This window comes from Ictalurus punctatus, chromosome 12 (genome assembly GCF_001660625.3).
Source record: "Ictalurus punctatus breed USDA103 chromosome 12, Coco_2.0, whole genome shotgun sequence".
Lineage (NCBI taxonomy): Eukaryota > Metazoa > Chordata > Actinopteri > Siluriformes > Ictaluridae > Ictalurus > Ictalurus punctatus.
Window position 1 is genome coordinate 1,321,471 of NC_030427.2, and position 25,743 is coordinate 1,347,213.

The following is a 25,743-nucleotide window of genomic DNA, read 5'->3' on the forward strand; positions in this document are numbered from 1 at the left end:
ATTTGCATCTTTGCGTGAGGAAATGTGAGCGGAGCATAAATTTAACCTATTACCCAAAAACACTTAAAATTCAACTTAGAAGCCAATACTCACATCTACCTCTGAGACCAGTTGGAGATAGAAAAAAACACCAGTTGTGAGTGAGAAGAAGCAAGGGTCCAGCTTTATTGGTTCCGTTCCACCACACGAGATCCACACCGATGAGAATTCTCAGAAGTGATCTGATACCCTGAGCTTAAGCTCCAGTATTTATACTGTATTTACACACTAGATAACCCATATGTTTCAAGAAGACTATGATATCACTACCAATAGGGTTAAAAAAGAGCTCATCTACCTTACTCTTATGTTCAAGAAAAGGGCTATTCCACTTACACATAGAATCAAAACCAGGGGTTTTCAAATTACACATAAAATCAAAACCAAGGGATTTCCGATAACCCAGAGAATCAAAACCAAGGGATTTGAATAACCCGTAAAATCAAAAGTGGAGAGACAAAACATTATCATTATCACAGGATCACTGGAATCAGGCACTAGGAGGAAATTCCAGGACAAATTAGGAAATACAATTAACTGACATTTGCAAATTCTTTGCAACTAAAAAGCTGTAATTATATACTATATAACTTTTTTTTTTAAAGCATTTGAAGTATATAACATTAGCACCTTGTAATGTTATACCAGATGAAAAGTAAAGAATCCTGGAACATCTGAACATCCATAATCTGAAAATCTTGAACCTAGTGTCAGTCGAGTCAATCCAATCTTTGTGTGTTTAGCGGTATTCAGTCGGACCTCTTTCCTGGTGTGGGCGTCCCCGTGCATGACTACGGCGCGCTTCAGTCGAACATCGAGGCAGTTCTATGCGCCCGCTCCCTGCAACCCTTCTCCAGCATGACCGCCAAGGTGATCCAGCTGTACGAGACCATGCTGGTGCACCAGGGCGTCTTGCTGGTGGGCCCTACAAGAGGCGGTTAGACCACGGCGTACCGTGCCCTCGCTGACGCACTGCGCACTCTCCACGAGACAGAGGGCTGCGAGGTGAATCCCTTATACAAGCCCATCAAGACCTACGTGCTCAACCCACAGTCAGTGAGCATGGACGAGCTGTATGGTGAAGACGACCCTCTCACACTGGAGTGGAGTGCCATCAAACTGTCCCTCGGCAGTGACATCGTCGACACGCACAAGTGGGTGGTGAGTGACGTACCTGTGGACGTACCTGTGGACGTGCCTGTGGATTGAGAAAATTACCCCCGTGTTGGACAACAACAAGACGCTCTGTCTGGCTAACGGTGAAAGGATCAAGCTCACACCTTCTACACACGTTATTCGAGGTGTTACCCATCAGACACAGGTAGCATCGGTCCTAAAAACCATCACAAACAACCACAAGCATGTCATTTCCAAGAAGATTTTTTTTTACATTAAACGTGTTCCTGATGGAAAGGTCACACACAAACGTATCTTTAAGACTTCACTCTTTCACACAGCTATAACGAGCGATAAACGCATTCGAAGCATGTTATAAAGCCTCCGTAATGCATTACGCATAGTATTTAAATAAATATTATTATAATAACATGCACTACACTACATTATGCATTATGAATTCTTAACGTATTGTTAACACGTCTTTACTGTGAGCGGGATGATGACCAGACGGAGGCAGGCTCCCGGGTACTCATATCCGTAGACGTACTGATACAGAGCCATTCTGGCCACGCACTTATCCAGATCCACGTCCCAGTTTTAGCACAGCTGCTTCTGCCACTCAAAGTTACTGCTCGAGTCCACCTACGTGAACACATACAAAATGACATGTGATATATATACGATCTCATTGTATACGAATTGGGCATTCTCGCTGACGATATAGCGTGGATAGTTTATAATGAGTGCGTTCATACTGTATAAACCTGGGAACTGATTTCCATATGCACTGCTGTCAGAGCTGCAGTTATTTTTAAAAGATTTATTAACACCTTCTGACCAATCAGATCTGACCATACCCATGATTCCCTTCTCTCTGAAGAGAAGGCGTGTAGCCATCTGTACCCTTTCATTGACGAGCTCGGTGACGATGTCTCTGGTGTGGACATCCACAGTAATGAGAGCTGTGATGATGCTCTGATGTATTTTGGGTAAGTTACCCAAGAGTGGCCAACACATTCAGCCTCTGTATAAACACACACACACACACAGACACAGAGTAATACCCGTACATTACCACATATTACACCATACACCATTATGTCATGTAATCAGAGAAGGAAATCTGAACTACAGTTCCCAGCAGCCACTGCATCACAGTCACATGACCACCTGCACCTGGATCACATTCCTGGTAAGCACTTGTGTATTTAGCCACAGTTTTCACTGCACTCTTTGTCTCACGTTTGTCTTTCTTTACCTTTGTCCCTGGTGCTGTGTTTTTGTCTTTGGTTTATGTTTAGTCTTTGCCACAGTGATTTGCCCCAATGTCAGTGTCTTTTGTATTTTGTTTAGTTCTTTATTAAACTTGAAAAATCTGCACTTGCATCCGTCTCAACCTCCATATCGTGACACAAAAATATAAATATAATATAATATTATATATAAATTGTGTGTGGGGGTATATATTAATAGAGAGAAAGGCATTTCTTCTCAGGGGGGAGGGGAGTAATCAATAGGAAGAAGGATCTGAGAGGGAACATGGACAAAATTAATGGAACTTTTTCCTGGTTCGGCCCTAAATTTGGGCCAGATTAAATTTCATCTGTACAAGTTGGACAATAGGGATGGGGAACATAGATCCAGTACCCTTAAACCCAATTAGAACTTCTATTCCAACCATTAAAACCATTTTTTATCTTGAAATCTAGGGGCTTACCCAAACAATAAACTCTAATCACCTAATTTTTAACCAATAAAAACTCCCTTTTCCAATGTTGAAACTCAGGGGCCAACCCTAACCCTGAACTTAACCATCAGAAAGAAATAATATGTTCTCTAAACTGATCCTCCAACCCCCAAAGAGAGCGAGAGAGAGAGAGAGAGAGACAGACAGACAGACACACACACACACACACAGGTGTTCTTTTGGGGGTTTTGCTGACCAGAATTCTTACAAATGTGTTTGTTAACGAATTAAAGGGAGTCGTGTGTCTCAGTGTTAAAATAATGGTTAAGACGTTGTGGTTAAAACACAGAAGAAACTCTGCAACTATCTGTTACAATGTCTGCTCCGAGAAATGCTAATACCCTTAGAAGATTGCTGTGTATTCACCAACAAGAGGACCTGTTGAAATGAGAGAGGACCTGACTTTTGCTCCAAAAAAAAAAAAAAAACCAAGAGGATAGATTGACAAATTATTAATGAAGGTAATGTAAAGACGTTGTTGTTTAACCCTGAGCAGGGCGTCAACAGCTCCAAAGATCGTGTCTTAAGTCCGAGGGTTTAGTTAGGAGGTAGAAAAACATTTAAAGACGGTGTTTTAAAAGAAACAAGTGTTTCATCCTTAATGGTAAAAAAGAAAAATGGTTGTACTCCAATATGAAATAAAACGGTGGAGACACACTGAGTACATTTCTGTTCCACAGTCTATAAGGATCCCAAAACTTCATGTAGTGTGGAAAAATATATACACCCTCTGTGACCCTGTTACTTAAGGTTTAAACATTTTTATTTTGTGATGGCAGCAAGACAAAATGGTTGTGCATTTGGTATGTGGTGATTTTAGAATTAGGCCCCAAATGTCAATTATGATTTGTGTATGGTTTCGTCAGGCAAAGATCACGATGGTATGGAAAGAGTATACAAGAGTAATTGGGGTGATCTAATGCTTAGGACTTGTACAGTACTTCAACTCGGGAACGTCCCACCATGGCGTTCAGAGAGGCGTTATCTAAGGTACACGTATATATAATATAGATCAGATCTATATTAGAAGGCGGTGTGGTATAACGTGAATCAGCAATAAAGTTCTCAGCTTGAGTTGTTTTGTTTGCGTGTAAAGTATACAGACAGAGGATATTTCACTGAGGTTATGTTAATGAAAAGGCTGTGCCTATTGTACAGGATTGTTGTGATTGTCGTGCAGCTCTTGTAAGATGTGGTAAGGAAATTTGTGAAATACAAACACAAAGAAGTGGTGGTTGCTTCGGATTAAGAAGAAAAAAACCTGCCAAATTGATACGAGTGTAATATAAACAAATGTTTGTGATGCCTGTGAAAGTCTTTCAAAAGTGAATCTGTAGGTAGTTTCCCTTCTGAAGACTGGAGCGAGTAAACAGTCCTCAGGCACTGCAGAGTTTTTGTGGAGTGTGTGTACATTTTTGGACCAAGTGTGGTCCTCTCTCAGATTGTTTGCAGTTCCTCCGGTGTAAACTATAACACGTATAGTTTATAACAAGTATAGTTTACACACGTTAAAGACTTAACGATCCTTGCTATTCAGTAGACGTGTGCCAATAATCAATTCCTCAACGTATCACACTGTTTAACACGCACAAAAAAAAAAAAAAAAAAATCAATGAGTGTTGTTTTTGTACTCGGGAGCAGCAGGCGAGTCGTGGGTGGCAGGTGCGTTGTGCGTTAGCAGAGGGCTTGAGTGTGTAGATGGATCCAAAATGGTGGCTGAGTTTTATGTATTATTAGGGAGCTCATCATGGTCAGGTTGTCCGGATTGGACAGGAGCACATTTCAGCAGGTGAGGACGCTACGCTGAAGGTGATCCGTGTACAGGAGCAGTAAGGAGGGATAGATGTTGCAGAGGGATAGATTCCGCCAGTTTCTTATCGATGGAGGAATTCGAGGACGCTGCACGAGTCGCTCTGTAGAAGTGCTTGTCTCTTTGACCTGATTTTCCTGCATTGTAGGGAGCCGTGGTGGATGCGATGGTGTATTTGGAAGTACAAGATTTAGATTTTCCTGGTTCAGAAGCTGTATGTCCAATATCTGACTAGGTTTAGACTCGCCAGGTAGAGCGTAGGGGTTCGGAATGAGGGCTTGGTTTTTCTTCAGGCTCCCTCTCTTCTTCCTGAGGTTCGGCTCGGACTTCTCCTCAGGGACCGATGGGTACTGGACCATAATGGTGGGTTTCTGGCGGAGGTCTTGGTGTGTATGAGGCTCGGTGGCCATGATGGTGCGAGCACTGTGCATTCTCTGAGGGAGTTTGGGGCCGGGCTCGCTGTGCTTCTTCTTCCAGCGCTTCAGCTGCGTGCGTTGCTCACGTTCCACGTCCTGTGCCGATACCTGCAACTCCAGAACCTACAGCAAAAATCAGTCACAAAAATGAACTGGAATAGAATGTCATTCTACTGTACTTAATGTGTTAGGATGGGCTTCATTACAACGTCATGTAAAAGACGATGATAAATATTTATGAACGCTAATTTTGTAGAAATACGAAGGTGATGATGGATAAAACATGCTTGATCACCATGGCATGGACTCGCATAGTTACAGTAATGACAGGAAATGTTACAGTAGTGAGAGACCCATCATCATCATCCTCCTCCTCCTTCTCTCTGTTGTGTTACCTGGAGCACGAAGAAGCCCTCCTGCATGTATCTAGGCTCAATCGCTCTGAGGACCTCCATGGTCTCATACTGACCCGGACAGGCCTTGAGCTTATCCCGAGTACCCAGCATGGACGTCAACACCACCAAACCCACACAGAATATCATTTTCACTCCTACACAAAGAAAGAATGAGAGAGAGAATCAACACAGAAAGAAAAGAAGGACAAGTGTGTGTTTGTGTCTGACCGTCACACAGGAACATGTCCCACACTCTGAGGACCGAGGCCCAGGGCAGAGTTCTGGAGAAGGCGCACATGAACCACTCCATCATGTAGAGCACTGGCTCGATCTTGTGCTTGTCCAGGTGCCGATACGCCACAGAACACACTCGCTTCACAGCGCATGCAGGATCTCTCCGTCCAGCTGAACCGCCTCCTGCACACATAAAGGTTCACAATAAGCGATATAACTTGCTGTTAATAACACAAAACAACTGTTCTCCTACACAGAGAAGCCCTGTTTCTAATAATACACTGTGCAGTGCAGAAATCTGGGAGGAAGAAATAAAACACGTAAAATTACAAAACAAAACTACAGCTCACACTAAAATACATAAACACACACTCACAATAATATAGAACATTAAACCTTAAAGAAAAAACTAAGCAAAACTGCCTCATGAACACAGCAACACATACACACAAACACAAGATGGCGGTGTTGAGTCAGCGGAGCAGGGTGGGGTTTGTAGCTCCGATATATAATTTCTAACAGAGCTTATGATCTGTGTGGCATTACAAAACTAAATTACCGAGTGCGAATGTTTCCTCTACAACTTCAGACTGAACTGAACTACATTCGCTTCAGTCAGATTTCAGTTTTTCACTTTTTCACGCCTGCAATCCACGGATACACAACTATAGCCGTTTTAAAAACGTGCATTCAGTCCGGTTTCTCGTTTCTACTGTACTTCTATATTCCAATTTATTTAACTAGGCCTGTAAAAAGAAAAAAAAACCCAAACACATGGCAAATGGTACTTCTCAGCTTAATTTGATTGGTGAACAAATACAGTGGTCTCAGTTGATCCTAAATGTTTCTTTCCCAACAAAATAGAAGGTTTAACAAATAAAAAAATGTAATTTCTCAGGAAGTTATTCAGTGAAGTAACAATGAACTATTTTGGCCCTTCAAAGCTATTCAGTGATGAATGTAGCCACCCTTCTTTTCAATAACCGCCATGAGCCTTCCATTGAATGTGAGTTTCTTGATCTGTTCATGATCCATTTTAGCTGAATGGAGCATTGTCCTGCATAAAGATCATTGTCTTCTTGAACGTTGCTGACTTCTTCCTGTACCATTGTTGAAGAAAGGATCTTCTACAAACTGGCAGTAGGTTTGGGAGTTCATTTTCAGTCCATCTTTAACCAGACGGAAAAGGTCCATCTGCTCCATCTATAGTCACTCTTATTTCATCGGGCCATGAAACCTATAAGGAACGGTCTTCAGGTATTTCTTGGCCCAGTCATGATGCTTCAGCTTGTAAGTCTTATGCAGTGGCGGTTGTATTTCAGCCTTCCTTACTGTAGCCATGTCTCTGAGCACTTGCCACCTTGTATTTCTGGACACTCGTGGAAGGTTGCAGTTCTGAAACATGGTGGCAGTGCTGGCTAATGGGTTCTCTCACGTTTTATTCTTCTTAGTCTTTTGCAGTCAACTAGCGCCTTTTCTTCTCCGTGGTTTTTTGCCCCCTGTCGAGTATTCATCACAAAGCATTTTTGTTGGGAGGTCACACCTCAATAATTTTGCGATCGTCAGTGTGCTGCAGCCCTCTGATAGGCATTTTACAATTTCTGACCTTTTTTTTTTACCCATTTTCCTGAATTGGAGAAGCTAATAAAACACTCACTTTAAGGTGTAGTGTTTATATGTGGTGTTCTCCCAACAGGTTATTTTGTAGACCTTGATTTTGTTTGATAACGAGCTTTGCTTTCATTGGTTGGCTTAAAGGAGGGCGGGATCATGAGTATTCTACTTTTTTCCCCTTCTTCGCACTCTTTTTGATTATACTGTTCTATCTGCTTTTCATGCACAAGTATGTCCCTGTACTATTAAGGGGAAAAAGTGCATGTGCAAGGAGATGTACTACAAATATAATCTAGAATATAAACTTACACACATTTTTAACCAGACAACACCACAAGCTGTCAAAATGGCTGACGTGGCCAGTTTTATCCATGTTGGGCAGAAGGATAGACTGTTATCGTAACCATAGTGCAAAGTGTGAATGAGCGAGCAAAAAAACACTGATAAGACCGATTTGAAAACTTTCCAGGCTGATATTCTAATGAGCACGCTTGACCTTTGTTGATGTGAAACACTCAGCCTGCTATGGTACTATTTGATGATATCTTTTCATGTGACAACACTGAAGAAATGACACTGTGCTACAATGTAAAGTAGTGAGTGTACAGCTTGTGGAACAGTGTAAATTTGCTGTCCCCTCAAAATAACTCAACACACAGCCATTAATGTCTAAACCGTTGGCAACAAAAGTGAGTACACCCCTAAGTGAAAATGTCATTTTACAGTTCAACAAACTCTCCTCCAGCCCCCCAATGCTGAGCCGCCCACAGAAGACAACGTGGTGTAACCTGTGATACATCTCCCAGCCTGAAGAGGGAGCACTGCTCAACGCATACATGCTCTCAGTGGGGGGAGGGGAGGGACATCTGCTTTGTGACTAAGTCAAACTTTCTGTGAATATTTAACTGTTTGTCCTCATTCTCACTAATACGACTGTTTACAATATTATTCATATGAAGTTGGAAACTGTGCAGAGGTTTAATGTGTTTCTAACTGAAAGTACAAACTCTGAGACAAATTATTCATGCATTAGTGTTGCTCCAGCTTTTTAGTGTCCATCACACTTTTGTGTGAAAGCATCGCTGTGTGCACCGTTAATCCAGAGTCTGTGATTAGATTATCCACATCATGTTCAAATAAATATTTCTATAGTAAACGCTTTAGAGCGGGGAAGCCTTACTGTGGTCCTGTAAGACTACAGTCCAGTACAGTTTGGGAATTTTCCTGAATCACACCCGATTTAAGTCCTCGGGTCATTAGGTAGGAGTGTTAGATGAGAAATCATCACACTGTGCATGATTACAGGAATTCAGGACCAGAGCCAGGCTCCCCTGATTTATAAATTAATTGTTGATGACCTTAAAGTAATTCCCAGTGAAGATTTATCATCTTTTTACAAGCATCCTTTTCACATGTAAGAAAAATAGAAATCACAGTGATTTGTACATTTGTGCTCTGCATTTCTTTCAGAGCCGTGGGACTGAATTGTTGTGTATATAGGCAGTTTTTTTGTGCTCTGAAATTGACCGGACTTTTGAGAAGATAGCTGCTCATGGTTTAATTCACTTTTAAAAAGGGACTGACAATATGAAGTGAGCATACGTGTATAAAAAGGTGGTTGTGTTGAAGAAACCTTGTTGACCGATCTTTGCTAACTTGCTCTGTCTGTGTGTGTGTGTTTACTGGTACAATAGTGGTAGCAGATTTTCAGAGCCGAGCTTACAGTAAGGAAGACGCTGAAGTGTACTTGTTTGGAAGATGTGGAAACTCAAGTCTTACATGTTAGCACAAACATGTCTTTTTCCTTTATTAGGGAATTTGTACTTTTGGACATTTTTGAAAGATATCATGCTTGTGAAATGTGCTTTGCGTGTTATTCATGTTCAACTGGTTGTACTGGGCTTAGATTTGTGTCTTTTTGAATCATTTACGCTCTATGGCACCTTTTTACGGTTTTGCTGTATGGGCTGTGTTCCAATTGATCTGTGTTTGATCATTTCCTCCCTTCGCTCAAACGTTGTATTTGAGAAGGCCTTCTTAGTAGAATGGTTGTTTTCCTCAGCTTTGGATTTAGCTGTAGGGCCCAGAGGTTTTTGGAGTTTGAAGAGGAGGCGATAAAAGATTTGGAACACAGCCCTGTTTTCCTTTCCGAGGTTCCCCGGCTTTTTTCCGTCACCCGTCACCTCCTAGCCGAGCTCAATTCTGCTGCAGTTTTTTAGCCACAAGCTGCTGGTGCTTGACTTCTGAGGCCTTATCCTGTTAAGCGGCCGCACTATGGCAAAAAGAGAGTTCAGTATGCTGACTGTATGAGCTTCAGTTGAATGTGTATGTGGTCGAACTCTTGGTAGGACAGTCCAGTATATTACGGACGAACACAGACGAAAACATCCACAGCGCTTCTACTAAATATTGTTGAATGTCCGCTCGTATGCAACTCTCCAACAGTGTCACGTCCTATCGAGAGTTTCAGTCGATTCGTCTGGGAATCGAGTTTCTGAAATGGCCACAAGTTGGAGGTTACATTTAGTTTCTAAGGACATCTGGGCTCTTGGTGTCTTTTGGATAGGAACTGCAAAACTTTTTCTATAAGGGTGAAAACAGATGCATGCTTAGATTCTTTATCTGTAGACAGTTTATCTTGCTTACTACATTGACATATGAAGTTTGGACGGGTTCTGTAGAAAGAGATTAACATTAAGGGGGAAAAAAACAATGTAAAAATAAAATACTGAAAGTGAATTTGTCCTGGATTGTTTTATTTATTATTTTCCATTGGGATGTCAAAAGCTTCTTCAACTTGGCCACAAATCTAACAAAGTCAGGTACATTGTCAAGTATTGCCCCAAAATACCTCTATGGTAGATAGATGTGCTCACTGATCACTTGTACATGTGCTCATTCATACAATTATCCAATCAGCCAATCATATGGCAACACCACAATGTACAACATCAAGCAGGATCAGATGAAGAGCTTCAGTCAATATTCACATCAAACACCAGAATGTAATCCAGTGATTTTATCCGTGGCATGGTTGTAGATTCTAAATGGTCTGGTTTGAGTATTCCAGAAACTTCGGCTCTCCTAGGATTTCCACACACACACACACACACTTGTGTGAAAAACATCCGGTAAGTGGCAGTTCTCGGGGTGGAAACACCTTGTTGACGAAAGGAGAATGGCCAGACTGGGTCAAGTTAATAGGACGGCCATGGTAACATCAAATAACCTCTCTTTACATACATGGTGAGCAGAAAAGCATCTCAGGATGCACAGCATGCCAAACCTTGAGAACAGTAGAAAACCTCATTGATCCAAGATCCATTTTTAAGTATTAAGGATTTATAAAATGTGACACTAGGTTACTTCTGTATAGTTAAAAAAATTGCAAACAGGAATGTGTGTGTGTGTGTGTGCCCGCTTCATACTCATCCACTCCCTACTTGTGCCTGAGTGTATTCATTGAGTAAAGACAGTGTGTGCTCTTAAATGTATGTATGTATGTGTGTGTGCGTGTGTGTATTTAGACAGCAGTGTGAAGTGGTGTACCACTATGTGAGGAGGGAGAAGTATGCTCTGAGGATGAGGAGATGGAGCAGGATGACGTGGCCTCTCTCTGGAGCTCCTCCACGTTCTTCACGCAAAAACAATAACTCTCTCAGATTCTGATGGAGCGGCATCTACATAATCAACAAAGCACACAAACATCAGTTTCGTTCTGGGACACCGATTTTCTAAATCATTCCATTCGCTTTCTATTTATTTATGTATCATTATTAAAAGATCAATCATCAAGCCGGTGTAACCTTAATCTTTATCGCTAGCTGCTCCTGAAGTGTTTTGGAAATCGTTTCAGCCACGTCATGTTCACTCACCGTCCACTTTATTAGGAACACCTGTACGTTCATGTAGTTTTCTAACCAGCCAATCATGAAATATACAGGAATATAGAGGAATCACAAGAAAACTCCATTTCAACACACTTAAAAAAAATAATAATAATCTCACAATGTTAGATTTGAGTAATGCAGTGAGCACAACCAAGGAGTGCATTTTAAAAAGAAAACTACAATGTTGTTGAAGACTGAAACCTGTACCTACAAACTAGAACTGAAAATGGAACCACTGAAGAGTCAACAGTGTCAGAGATCCTCGTGTGTCCAGTTCCACTGTGTACGGCACTTTTTATGCTTACCGACCCATTACTCCAGCTTTTGTGTTTGTTTTAGCTTTGTGCTGATAGAAATGGTTTTGTGTTTTCAAAGCAAACTTGGTGTTAAAACCCAGAAACATCTAGTAATAAAAAGGGACATTCATCATGTGTCTGAAGTGACACTGTTCAGTTATACAAGTAACTGGGTATTTTGGTATATATTGGAAGCACTATTTTTGAGCATTTCCCCAGAATTTCATAGAGTGTGGTTTGCAGTATAAGCACCTGTGGTCTCATGCGTGGGTTCCAACGCACATAATAACCCACCCAGAGCTCCAGATGTGTGAGACTGGCCAGTGGATACAGCACCTGGTTTTTACAGTCCACGTAGAAGGGGTTAGTGAAGTCCTCCGGCTGACTGTTAATGTAGGACCACAGTGACCGTTCTACCCTGTACTTCCTAAAAACAAAAGAGAGAGAGAGACAGAGAGAGAAGTCATAAGACACTTAGACAAATTCATTTCCATTCAGAAAAATCAGACAGGCTGGAAAGCCTCCACCCATTAGTGGAGAAATGTGGAGCGTACCTTTTCCATTCTCTCCTGCTCACTGCTGTAGAGGAATGTACCAAACAGGCAGCTGTAGGGGCGCTCCAGGATGGGGATGAGAAAAAGCTCTTTGAACTCAGAAGCAGAAGGAAACTGAAAGAAAGAACACAAACACTGGGTTTAACAGTGTATAGTAAGATGCTTAAATGTGGATCTGCACAATAACGCCTGAACAGATAATCAGTCTTTGTTCAGTACGGAAATTATATTTAATTCTTACAATTAGAGTCCTCTTCAAAAGTATTGGAACATCAAGGCCAATTCACTTGCTTTTGCTGTATACTGAAGACATTTGGGTTTGAGATAAAAGACGAATATGAGACGATAGATCAGAATTTCAGCTTTCATTTCCTCATATTTACATCTAGACGTGTTACACAGCTTAAAATATGGCAGCTTTTTTGAAGCCATCCTATTCATTAACTGTTCAAAAATACTGGAACGAGTGACTGATGGTTTTCCTTGCTGGCCAGGTGTACCTTGTTAAATGGACTTCAAAGAATGAATAGCTCTGAATGTCTTCTCTTGGTTTGAGCCCTGGGTTTCACCTGTGGAGACAGCATTTGTTGTTAAAAAGAATAAACCGACATGAAGACCAAAGACCTGTCTATGGGAGAAAAGCAAGCCATTTTGAAGCTGCGAAAAGAGGAAAAACCGGTCTGAACCATTGCACAAACATGGGGCATAGCCAAAGAACAATTTGGAATGTCCTGGAAAAGAGAGCTAGTTCTCATTATGATCTCTTACTTTATAACATTAAAATAAAACAATAGTTCCCTCACAAGCCTCTCTTTTTTCCCCCTAACTCTTGAAATTAATAAGACTTGCAATGTTACTGAGAAACTGGAAAGTGCAATGTCCTCTCTGCCGTGACACTGGAGACTACTTCCATAAAACTTCCATAAATAGATAACTTATAAATCTTAACTAGATCACAATGATCATACGTCTTTTTCTTTAAGTGACATGTTTATAATATGTTTACGATTAAGCTTAGAATATGTATTGCGTACGCCATACTAGACCCTGTCAATGAGCTGTTACTATAGAAACGAGAACGAGCACATCACTATAAAGCTGTAATTTCCCTTGCAGCTGGAATCAGAATCTTGCTGTTCCAGAAATGTCTCCAACGCCTTCTGACCAATCAGACTGGAGAATTCAACAGTGTTGTGGTATAAAGCATCAGTAGCTGACCTGTCTCATCATCTGCCACACACAGTCGATGAACTGCACAAAGAGAGGGGATCGTTCCGAGTTGGCGTGATTCTCATCTCCAAGGCCGACACGCTGAGAAACACACAGAGAGAGAAAGATGGGGTTAAATATACATGCGTTCACGCGCCCACACACAACCACGCCCTCACTGCTCATATGCACCGAGGCCAGCTTGTGTCCGAAGCTGATCCACTCATTCTCGATCAGTACCTGGAACTTGTGTCCGAAGCTGAATCTAACTGATATCTGATATTAAATTATTGTGAATTATCTATATTTTACACTTTATTACCCCATATCTATCTAATTTTTATATATATATATATATATATATATGGTAAATCGTGCACATCGGAGCAACTTCATCCCGACCTTTGCCTGCATTCAGGGGTGCTAAGGAGCTCCTCGACCATGCCCATGCCCAATGTAAGTTACATTTTCACTGGTGCTGGCGCGTCTACCGAGTTTTGGGAGTTTTCAGCCATGTTTAGGCCCTTAAAAACGACAAGAATGCATGAAATAAACACCAGAAAATCAATAGGGCCCTGCACCTCCGGTGCATGCGCCCTCCGGTGGTCACCAGAAGCACTGCACCTTCGGTGCTCTGCCCCAATAATAAACAGCAGATCCAATAGGGCTTTGTAGCAGCGGTGCTCGGGCCCTAAAAAGCAGAATAAAGCACCAACAGAAGACACAGAAGCACAAAAGCGCAAAGGCAAGTAAGGATAATTACAGAAACGGTTACATTACAGAGATCCCCACAATGTGATCCATGACCACAGTAACATGACAAGAAGCTTCACCTCAGACCAGTCACCAATTGTTGTAGGAAGGTGAAAGTGGCTGCCTTAAAATATTTTTACCTCAAAGTGATTTGTAGCGCGCGCGCACACACACACACACACACACACACACACACACACACACACACACACACACACGGTGGAAAGGGTGTAGCAAAAATCATGCAACTATTGTGGGAAAAAGAGGGGAAAAAACCCTGATACTTTGTACCTGATGCATCATCTTTTATAATTGTGATTAATGGTCCATTAGAGAAAAAAAATCCATTCCATTCTTTGATTACTTATTTGGCATACAGTGAATATTCACACTTTAAGGCCATGTGGAACAATTTCCAAAATGCATTTAAATGGGGTAAATTGTGTACATTGAACCGAGAGTACTAGACATGTTTGCTAAAAGCAACACAAAGGCTTTATTCACACTGCAGGAATTTTATATTGTGTGTTTAGATTTTTTCTTTTAGACAGACTGATCAACTGCAAATTTGTTCTGGTGAATGACAGGCATTCAAAATCTTTCTGCAGAACTCTGTTGAAGATTCTGTACATCAGAGATTCATCTGAACTTCAACAAAACATTTCACATTTATAGAGTTCTGTCTACGGTCATCAAGTAATCACATTTATAAGTTTATTTATTACCTCTCCCCTCTGTTGGCTCAAATATAGCCTATTACCCAAAAACACTTAAAATTCAACATAGAAGCCAACACTCACATCTACCTCTGAGCCCAGTTGGAGATAGAAAAAAAGACACCAGCCGTGAGTGAGAAGAAGCAAGGGTCCAGATTTATTGTTCCGTTCCACCACACGAGATCCACACCGATGAGAATTCTCAGAAGTGATGAGCTTAAGCTCCTGCATATCCTCCATACTGTCCTGCATATCCTACTATTCTGTTTTTTTATAGAGAGTTTCTCTATTACAATAAGATTATTAAAGTTATTCATGTGTGTGTATGTTGTGTCTACTTGCCCGCCCTTGACTGTACGAGCGTGTGTGTGTGTGTGTGTGTATTAGCACTCCTCAGCTCAGCTCGTATACCTCTTTTTGACTTTTTTGACTACTACTGCTCTTAAAGATCTTTAAAGTGTAATTCCAATTTGTCAATGTCCGCCTAATCCCGCTTCTATGTGTCTAGGTGCCCATCTTTTCTTCTTCTCCCCTTTGCTGGATGCTAGGTCTCCCTTATGTTTATTTTATGACATTTTTTATCCACAACACCTCCCTGATGGATATTTACACCCCCCTGTTGCCTCAGCAGAGGAAAAACCATCATTAAGGACAGCTCTCACCCTGGCTCTGATCTGTTGCCCTCAGGGAGACGTTACAGGTGCATCAGAACAAGGACTAATAGATTCAAGAATAGTTTTTTCCCCAAAAGCTATAATCATTCTAAACACACACATGTACTGATTTCACAGTATAGGTATATAGTGTCTCAGAACTGTGCATTTTATAGTACCCCCCACTTAACCATAGTTAAGAGACAAATCTCCACCATTCTGAAAGCATAAAGTACGTATTCATGTGTAAACAAACGAGTTTTATCTATGGAAAATAAATGAACATTAGAACAGATTTACTTGTCTCTGACTGAACAAAGCAGGCCATATTAAACTGGGTTAAATATACAAATCCACACAGTTCACCAGTCCAATAGAATCTGTACAACACATTAGCAATACTTCTGCTCTGTTTAGACCCAGAAAATATAAAATACTTACTTTAGTATGAAATTTCTGTCGAGTGTCTACCATGGGGTCGGGATTCACGGTCTGTGAACACGTGCTGATTACACGTGCAGGAAAAGCAACCCACACATGCAACCCTGACCGAGTGAGAACGACTCAAACGATTCAAGAAGAGGATTCTGAATCGGTTCATTTAAAGAATCATTACCAAAGCCGCTTATCTTACTTCGATGGTTTGATAACAGCCCGTCTTACAGAGTGCTGCAGGAATGAGTCGTGAAACCCAGAAACGATTCAGCGTATTAGCACTTCCGTCAATGGGGTTTTGGGTTAAATGCCGGAAATAAGGTCTGTGGTAAACACAAGCTCAAGATGTTTTCACGTTTATCTCGACACACAGCCTAGTGAGAGACTTTTATTATTTTAAGGTACATTTCCTGAAGAAAATGTGAGTGGTGCGTGCCGTGGCAAAATTCAGATCGGGTGCCAATACTTTTGAGAACTGCCCGTGAAGGGCGCCAATAGTTTTGAGAGCTGGACGCATAGGGCGCCAACAGATTTGAGAGCTGGCCACGTAGGGCGCCAAAAGATTTGAGAGGCGGACGCGCAGGGCGCCAATACTTTTGAGAGGCGGAGATCTAAAAATAGTAGTGCTACACAAGCTTGGTCGCAGTCGTGTTGATTAAGGAAAGCTACAAGGTTACAGATGTGAGGTTCTGACCTTTACGGTACAGTGAGGATGAGCAGAACATCTACACAGCATGGAGCTTGAATAGACTCAGTGTCTGTGGACTCGTGTACACACAGTTTGGTGAGATTATGCTACAGGAACAGTCAAAATACACCATGGCCTTGAATGTTTTGGCCCTGTCGTAAACACTAAACAATCACAACTACTCTGTTGAGAGCGAGAAATGACCTCACAGAGTGGTGCGTGTTGACGTCCATTTTATATAGTTACTGTTTCTGATAGAAAATCGATCTCCCTCGCGCTCTCAATACTGCACTGTAACAGTGTGGGACAGAGACCCAAACAGCAAGGTGAAAATGATCTCTCTGCAAAACATGCGTAAAAGTCGTTTAAACAGATTACACAGGGTCTCTTTCTCCTGCAATGGGTATGTCAACTTCCGACCAGAACTATATACCCACCCAGCTACCAACACACACACACATGCACACACACACACGCGCGCACACACACTAATTCAGCCACTTAAAAACAGCAAGGACTTTTATAAACAATTAAAAATAGACTATAATATGAACATTTTAACAAATTAATAAATAGCGCAAAAAACACAGCAGTTAAAACACTGTAAATACCCTCCTTTATCAAAAGTCTGCTCTTGCGCCCACACTCTCGCTCTGATGCCAGCTGGAGCCGCCTCTTCATGGTCCCCTCGACCTCCATCTCTGCAGCTTTAGCCGTGAGGAGGTTTCTATGAACTGCAGCTTTGGAATAAAGCAACACATATCGTACAGTCATTATGAATCTTAAGCATTAATTACACTTACACCACGGTCAGTGTGAATACTGGATCCTGATTGGCTGGAAGGTGTGCATTATACAGTGAGGGAAAAAAGTATTTGTTCCCCTGCTGATTTTGTACGTTTGCCCACTGACAAAGAAATGATCAGTCTATAATTTTAATGGTAGTTGTATTTGAACAGTGAGAGACAGAATAACAAAAAAAATCCAGAAAAACGCACGTCAAAAATTAAAAAATAAAAGACACCTGGGAGCCAGAAATCTTTCTGATTGAGAGGGGGTCAAATACTTTTACCTCATTAAAATGCAAATTAATTTATAACATTTTTGACGTGCGTTTTTCTGGATTTTTTTGTTGTTATTCTGTCTCTCACTGTTCAAATAAATCTACCATTAAAGTTATAGACGGATCATTTCTTTGTCAGTGGGCAAACGTACAAAATCAGCAGGGGATCAAATACTTTTTTCCCCTCACTGTAACTGTTTATTGCACAGGTAATTCCAGCCAGTTTGATCACCGTGATCATTCCTAAATCTTATCACACTACTTTATCTCTGTGTCTGATTTACTTCAGACAAAATTCCAGATCTAACCACCTAACTTATGGAAATTAAAGTTTATTTTAAACTACTTTTTTCTTTCCAGTTTCATTTTTATTGAACATTTCTCCTGAACACGTCTACATGTCAGCTGAACATCACCTTTTCTCTTCTCTCCTCCCCTCCCTTTCCCAAGGAAAACAAATTGAGCAACACACAGCAGTAAACATTCACAGGTTTTTCTTCTTTTTTCACTAACAAAGGAAAACAAAATTAAAAATGCAGAAAACCCGCCCCCCGCCTCATCATGGATACCCAATAACTGTCGCTGGTTATAAAGATATTGTAAAATCCAACAACAGGCACAAAAATTTAAGTGGGAAGTGTCTAACTCCATAAAGTATACAATAAAGGGATGCCCTTTATAAAAAAACTTGTCCGTACAACCATTCATCCTATATGTTATTTTCTCGAGTTTCAGAAAAAACATCACGCCCTTTAGCCGCTGGGAGATAGATGGGTATTTAGCAGACTTCCACTGCAACAGTAGGGAACGTCTTGCTATAAGGGATGTGAAAGCAAAAACATCCTTTTGTATCAAGCTCAATGGAACTGAGGCATCAGGAATCCCAAATACAGCAATCAATGGACAAGGATTTAAATCTACCCTGAGAATAGTGGACATGATGGTAAAAAAACAGTCCAAAAACCATGGAGATCAGCGCAGAAGAAAAACCTATGGCCAAGATGACAGGGAGAGCCATGGCATTTATCACACTTGTCCTCTACGTCCGGATACATCACAGAAAGTCTCGACTTGGACAGATGGACTCTGTGTAAAACTTTGAACTGGATGAGCCCAAGACGAGCACAGGAAGTGGTAGACTGTACCCTCCCTATAGCACGTTCCCAACACCCCTCACTTATCTGTACTCCTAACTCCGTTTCCCACGCATTCCTAACTTTGTTACACGACTCACTACCTAACGCCAGAATGAACTCATAAATCCTAGAAATCTTTCCTCTCTGATGTGGATTGTTTGAAAACAAGCTTTCCCAAGCCTGTTCAGGAGGCGCAGAGGGGAAATCAGGAAAACATCTAGAAACGAAATTCCGAATTTGAAAATACCGAAAAAAATGAGTCACAGGGAGGTCATAAGAGTATGCCAGATTGGCAAAGCTATCGAACACACCTTCGTGATACAGATTTCTAACTTGTTTAATACCCTTGTCATCCCACACTGAGAATGTGGAGTCCAAACACGATGGAGGAAATAGATGGTTGTTGACTAAAGGACACAAAGAGGATGCACCTACAAATTTAAAGCGCCGTCTAAACTGATACCAAGTCATAAGTGTTGAGGACAACTAGATTATCAGTATATAGGGAGAGTTTTGTAGGTAAAGAGGAGTAAAGTAAAGCAGGTGAAGAGGATTCCCTACACGACAATAGTTCCAATTTAGACCAAGAAGATCCAGGAGATTTAACCCAGTAGCAGAGTTTATGGATGTGCGCAGCCCAGTAATAGAATTGAAAATTGGGTAATGCAAGTCCTCCACTAAGTCTACATTTCTGCAATAATTTACTAACCCTTGGTGGCTTCCCTCCCCAAATAAAAGTACTAATTATCTTATCCAATGAATCGAAGAATGATTTTGGCAGAGAAAGAGGCACTTGCTGGAACAAGAAAAGAAACTTCGGTAATATATTCATTTTGACGACATTGATCCTGACAATTAGAGAAAGGGGTAAGTTACCCCAATCTGAATGTTAGATTTCACCTTTGAGATAAGGGGAGTGAAGTTAGCTGATGAAAGATTAGATAAAGGACGTGTCACGTTGATACCTAGGTATTTAAACCCTTACTGACTAAATCGAAACGGTAAATCTGACTGTTGGAGAGAAAATGCTGCAGTATTGACAGGAAAACAGTCGCTTTTATCCAAGTTTAATTTATAACCAGAGACAACACCGAAGGATTCCAGAACACCCAAGACAGCAGGCATAGAGGCAACAGGATCGGTTACATACAATAACAAATCATCAGCATATAGCGACAATTTGTATTCTACACCGTATAGAACTATTCCTTTAAACAAGGGAGAAGATCTTAATGCGATAGACAGAGGTACGATAGCGACAGCAAAAAGCAGAGGGGATAAAGGACAACCTTGACGAGATCGTTTGTCTGAACCCTGGCATTAGGGGTTGAGTAAAGAAGGCTAATCCAAGAAATAAACTCATCCCCAAATCCGAACTTCCTCAAGACTGCAAACAAATACTCCCACTCAACCCTATCAAATGCTTTTTTCAGCATCTAATGAAATCACAATCTCAGGAAGCACTGCCGAATGCTTTGAATAAATTATATTAAAGAGCGTACGGGTATTGAAAAACATCTGACGTCCCTTTATAAAACCCTTCTGCTCTTCACATATAATATAAGGGATAATGTCCTCTAAACGAGATGCCATTACTTTCACCAACACCTTTACATCTGCATTAAGCAGAGACAGCGGCCTATAAGAACCACAGGAGGTTGGATCCTTACCCTCCTTAAGAAGCAGAGCTATCGTGGCTTGTGTCAGAGTCAGAGGCAAAGACACATTCCAAGGATTCGTTGAACACAGATAAAAGCAATGGAGCTAATTTTCCAATAAACATTTTAAACAATTCAACTGGAAACCCGTCCGGGCCAGGAGCTTTGTTAGATTGCATAGTTTTAACTGAATTCAAATTTCTTGAAGAGAGTGGGGAGTCCAGTTGCATGGCAGTATTCGAATCACTAACAGAGTTACAAAGGTCTTGAAGAAATGCATTCACTTTAGTATCGTCTGCAGGAAATTCAGATTTATAAGGTGAAGAGTAAAACCATTTAAAAGTAGCATTAATTTCCATGGGCTCTGTAGTGACGATATTATGAGTGTTTTTAACACTAGGTATGAGACGGGAAGCGGCCTGTCGCCGTAGCTGACGTGCCAGTAAACGACTCGGCTCGTCGCCATGTTCATAATATGAACCAGGAGTACGTAACAACAAGCGTTCCGCCTCTTTAGTCGAAATAAGATTGAATTCTGCCTGTAAGTCGATTCGCTGTTTAAGAAGTTCTGGAGAGGGGTTCAACGCACATCTTTGATCGAGACTACTGATCGCAGATGTAAGTTTATTAACCCTAGCAGTGCGCTTTTAATTACAGAGAGTGGAGTAAGAAATAATCTGCCCTCTGATACAGGAATTAAGTGTCTCCCATAACAATGAATAAGAGGTGGAGTCATTCTGACTGAAGAAAAGAAAGTCATCCATAGAAGTAGAAATGAACTCACAGAATTCACAGTCTGCTAAAAGAAGAGAATTAAATCTCCAAGGCGGTGGGCTACGTTTATAAATAGAAAGATGAATATCTAATTGTAGAGGCACATGGTCAGAAATTACAATACCCAAATAGTCAGAAGAAACTACACAAGAATCAAGAGTGCTGTCTATAAAAAATAATCAATCCTCGAATAGGATTTCAATAGGATAGCAGCTGGGAGAAGAAAGAAAACTTTTTAAGAGCAGAGTTACGGGATCTCCAGGGATCAACGAGACCGTTCTGACCCATAAAATCGGAAAATGTTTTAGACATTGCAGATTGATTCAGAGTACGGGGATTAGACCGATCCAAGTTTTGGTGAATTACACAGTTTAAATCTCCACCGAAAATCTACAGGTGAGTATTTAAAAAGGGAGATTGCTCAACAATCTATTAGCAAATTCCACATCATCAAAGTTTGGAGCGTACACATTTACCAACAACACCTGTCTTTGCATCAGAGTACCAGCAACTATAATATATCTACCGTTCACATCAGCAACAACGTTAGTGGAGGAAAACTGTGACCTTTTGTCAATTAAAATAGCGACCCCTCTTGCTTTCGAATTAAAGTTCGAGTGGAAGACTTGACTCACCCAAGGGCAGAGTAACCTTTGATGATCTTTAATACTTTAAGACGTATGTGCGTCTCCTGTAAACATACTATATTGAAGTTTAAATGTTTCAAATGTATAAAATCCTTAGATGTCTTGACAGGATTACCCATACCTCTGACGTTCCAACTAATAAATCTTAAAGGCGTGCCTGTCCCAGCTATGCTGGGATCCATATGACTACTAACCATTTAAATAAAGTAAACCAGAGAAATATAAATAGCCAATTAGAGCCGAAGTGGGACCTCCCAAAGTTTATTTTAAACTTCTAATCAAAGTTTGCACTTCTAAACCAATGACAGCTTTAACGTTATTAATTGTGGAAAGACCATGGTATAGGCGGGTAATCCATGGCTAGGTGTGCATTAAACGATTTGAACGAGTGGTTCTTTTCCTCCACATCATGCATTAAATCGTTTAATGCACATCTAGCCGTGGATTACCCCTTACATATCATCTGAGAGAGACAGCTAATTCTGTATGTAAACAGATATACTTACCAATCACGACCTCTCCGAGTTGGAGAGCGGACAGTGAAGTCTTTCCATTGACTCCCCTCCAATTGAGATTCTTTGCCAGGGAGTTAGCAATCACCCTCTTCAATATGCGCCAGGTGCAGTCACGCACATACACCCCGTCAATAAGCGCCAACCAGTTTACCTGAAACCGATTTAAAAAATAATATACACTAGTATAAAAACAAATAATTAATAAGCATGTATTGCCTCGTCAACTGTGTCAGTGCTTCTCACTACTCCTGCAGTTACCCTGCCCTGTGTGTTTTCCAGCTCTACTAAAGAGTAGGTCATAACTGTTCCCTCATATCAAAGTGGTGTTCAGTGTTGTGCTTTGAGTTCGAGTGTGTCACCTTGAGAAAACAGAAATGCTCTCAGTAGCTGTGTAATTGTGCAAGTAGTTGTTAACAAAAAGGGAAAAAACTCTCACCAGATTTTGCTTGTAATCTGGGCTCTGTTGCATCCTTTGCTCCAGACTACGCAGTCGAGGAAGGTCTTGCAGGGGCAGTAAATCTTCATCAATATCCAAAGGCTGCACCTGGACCTCCTGTTAGTGCGCGCACACACACACACACACACACACACACACACACACACACACACACACACACACACACACACACACGCACGCACACACACACTGCTTCTTTTTTATTTGTGCACTGAAAGTGAGAGGCGGAACAGACACCTCGGTGATACTGACGATAAAGACAGGGTTAGAAGGAAGATTCTCCAACTCAATGGAGCTGCTCAGAACCCTGACAGGGCTCACTGACTGATTCTGAAAATCCACATTCACCCTGAGAGAGACACACACACACAGTGAGTGAGAGAGACACAGAGAGAGAGACCTGTAACAGAACAGCACTAATGTACAGAACATCATCTAAACATCACACTGTCTAGGGGATGTGGTCACATGACTACTCTCACTTAAAATGTAACCATGACTCATCTGATGATGCTCGCTGCAGAGTGTGTGTGTGTGTACCGTGTATATCTGAGGTGTGAGATACACTACCCCCCTGCCCAAGTCTCCACCTCTCCAGCGGGTTAAATGTTGAGATGGAGAGGAAGTCTCTGCTGCGTGAGGAGGAGAGACAGAGAGACCTCTGGGAGAACGCCAGAACCTCTCATTGACGAGCGGTAGAACTCTACATAGGCCCTGATACACACAGACCCACAATACATGTTTATAGAAAATCACAATTAAACACACACACACACACACACACACACACACACACACACACACACACAGTGGTATCACACACACCTGGAGCTGTCAAAGGAGATGGATTTGATTTAACCACAGTGTCTGAAGAGAGACTGGAGCTGTTTATAGTAGAGGAATGCAAATGGAGGGAGATTACACACCTGAGAGAGAGAGAGAGGGAGGGAGAGAGAGAAATATTAATAATAATAATAATAATAATAATAATAATAATAATAATCCCCTAGTTAAATGGAAGCTGACTGAATACCACTACGGTGGTCCTGGGGTCGTTTCCATAGAGTTCCTTGGAGGCGAGCTCCTCGTCCACAGTTCCCTGGAGGAAGCAGTTCGGATAAAATGCGCCTGCAATCGCCACCTGAACAACGGAAACATCACTGATACTTAATAATTATTATTATTTATTTTCTGCAGGAGTAAGTTACACTTCTTGGACTTTGTCGTCATGGTGACAATTTTAAACTCTGCATTTGCAATTTTACTTTGGATGCTTGTGCTTCTAAGGCTGTGAATTATGACTAATATTTACTGTATATCAGGGGTGCACACACTTTTTTGACTTGCGAGCTACTTTTAACATGACCAGTCAAAGAGATCTAGCTACACTAAAAATGCGAAACATATTTATTTATACACTGTGTATACTTATATACACACATATATATATATATATATATACACACATACATACATACACACACATACAATATATGTTCATGTACCTTGCATAACTGCATGAACCCTTATGGGACGCTACAATTCAGTACATTTTTGGTCATTACCTTACTCTGACGACGTGCACTGAATAGAATCAGCCAGGGTTGCATAGTCCGGACAGTAGCTGCTGGTAGCCAGCCTCAAGCAGGCCTCCAAATGATGATCAGTCATTGTGGAACGGTATTTGGACTTAATGATCTTCATGAGGGAAAAGGCTGACTCACATAAATAAGTAGAGCCAAATAATGCAGTCAAGGAGGTGGCACATTTCCTCATGTTTGGGTACTTTTCCCCTGTGAGTAAGTTCCAGAACTGTCCATGAGCCCTGGACTTCAGCTGAATGTCAGTCTGTAGTTTCAAAAAATCTCATCCTCCACTTCAGACGAGTTCAGGTGAAACAGCGCTGCAATTTTCGATGCGAGTGAATCAACCTCAACATTGTCCCTAAACGGGTAGCACATGAATGTGGCGAATGCCTCCAGTAAAGCAAAGTCTTGAAAGCGTCTGTCAAACTCTGACCGACAGCTGTCAATCTGCTCCGTGTAGCGTGCAATGTTAAACTGCGCACAAGCCTTCCTCTGCGTCTCCAGATCTGACGCGAGGTTTTGGAAGTTCCCAAAAACATGGTGCTGCAGCTTTGAAAACAGAAGTTGCATTTTCCGTTTAAAGGCATTAACTGCCTTTAATTTTTGTCTTTTCCTTGCAGCTCCAAATTAAGGTTTGTCAGATCGGTTAAAAATGCTCGGTTAAAAAAGTCCAGCAGCCACTGATCATCATTGACCTGGGTGTATTCTGCATGTTTAACAGCAAAAAGAAACTCGCTTATCTCCAGACAGAGCTCTCGAAATCTCTGCAGGAATTTACCCCTACTAAGCCGTCTCACATCAGTGTGTAGCAGGAGCTAATTGGTCGCAGTGTGCCTTCTCCAGATGTGCACGGAACAGCCGTCTTTGAAGTGATCTAGCACGTATAGAACAGGCGATCTTTGTTGCCACATCCATGATCTCTTTCATGTTTAGCATTCTTGCACATAAGGCTTGTTGGTGTATTATGCAGTGGTAGTTAAGGAAGTCAGGGAAAGCATCGTCTTCCCTGCACTCGGCAATGAATCCATTTGTGCTGCTCAACCATTGACTGATATCAATTTGCACACTGGAGCCGGGTTTTGTCAATGAAGTCTTTAAAAGACTGAAAAATGTCCTCTCCCCGCGATTTCACTCGCTAGCCTTTAGCACTGGCGCGCTTGATCGCACACGCGTGGTGAGAGAAAAGACGAGATCTCAGACTGGCTGCCCTGTACGTCAACTAACATCTTTTTTTTAATGGCGATCTACCCGCACTTCCTTTGCGATCGACATATTGAGCACCCCTGCTGTATATATTTTGACCTGAAGAAAAAAGCCTCTTTATACACATATGCTGTTA

General features: G+C 41.4%; 1 protein-coding gene across 20 annotated transcripts in view; it reads right to left on the reverse strand.

Moving 5' to 3' along the window:
- Positions 1 to 3,215: 3,215 nt before the first annotated feature.
- Positions 3,216 to 25,743, reverse strand: part of LOC108262254 (TBC1 domain family member 10A) — a 109,935-nt gene continuing 87,407 nt past the window's right edge. For 2 of the 20 annotated variants that reach the window (XR_008397333.1, XR_008397332.1), the window contains 13 exons: positions 23,852 to 23,959; positions 23,644 to 23,744; positions 23,359 to 23,532; positions 22,798 to 23,167; positions 22,353 to 22,512; positions 17,213 to 17,308; positions 13,516 to 13,847; positions 13,333 to 13,425; positions 12,115 to 12,228; positions 11,813 to 11,987; positions 10,924 to 11,054; positions 5,527 to 5,943; positions 5,185 to 5,239 (listed from right to left, as the gene is read on the reverse strand). Coding sequence is in view for 6 of the 20 variants with exons in the window: in XM_053684366.1 (XP_053540341.1) it covers positions 4,688 to 5,254; positions 5,527 to 5,681; positions 5,755 to 5,839 (807 nt within the window). In the remaining 14 variants the exon portion in view is untranslated. The other 18 variants (XR_008397327.1, XR_008397330.1, XR_008397331.1 and 15 more) reach the window with 18 other exon arrangements.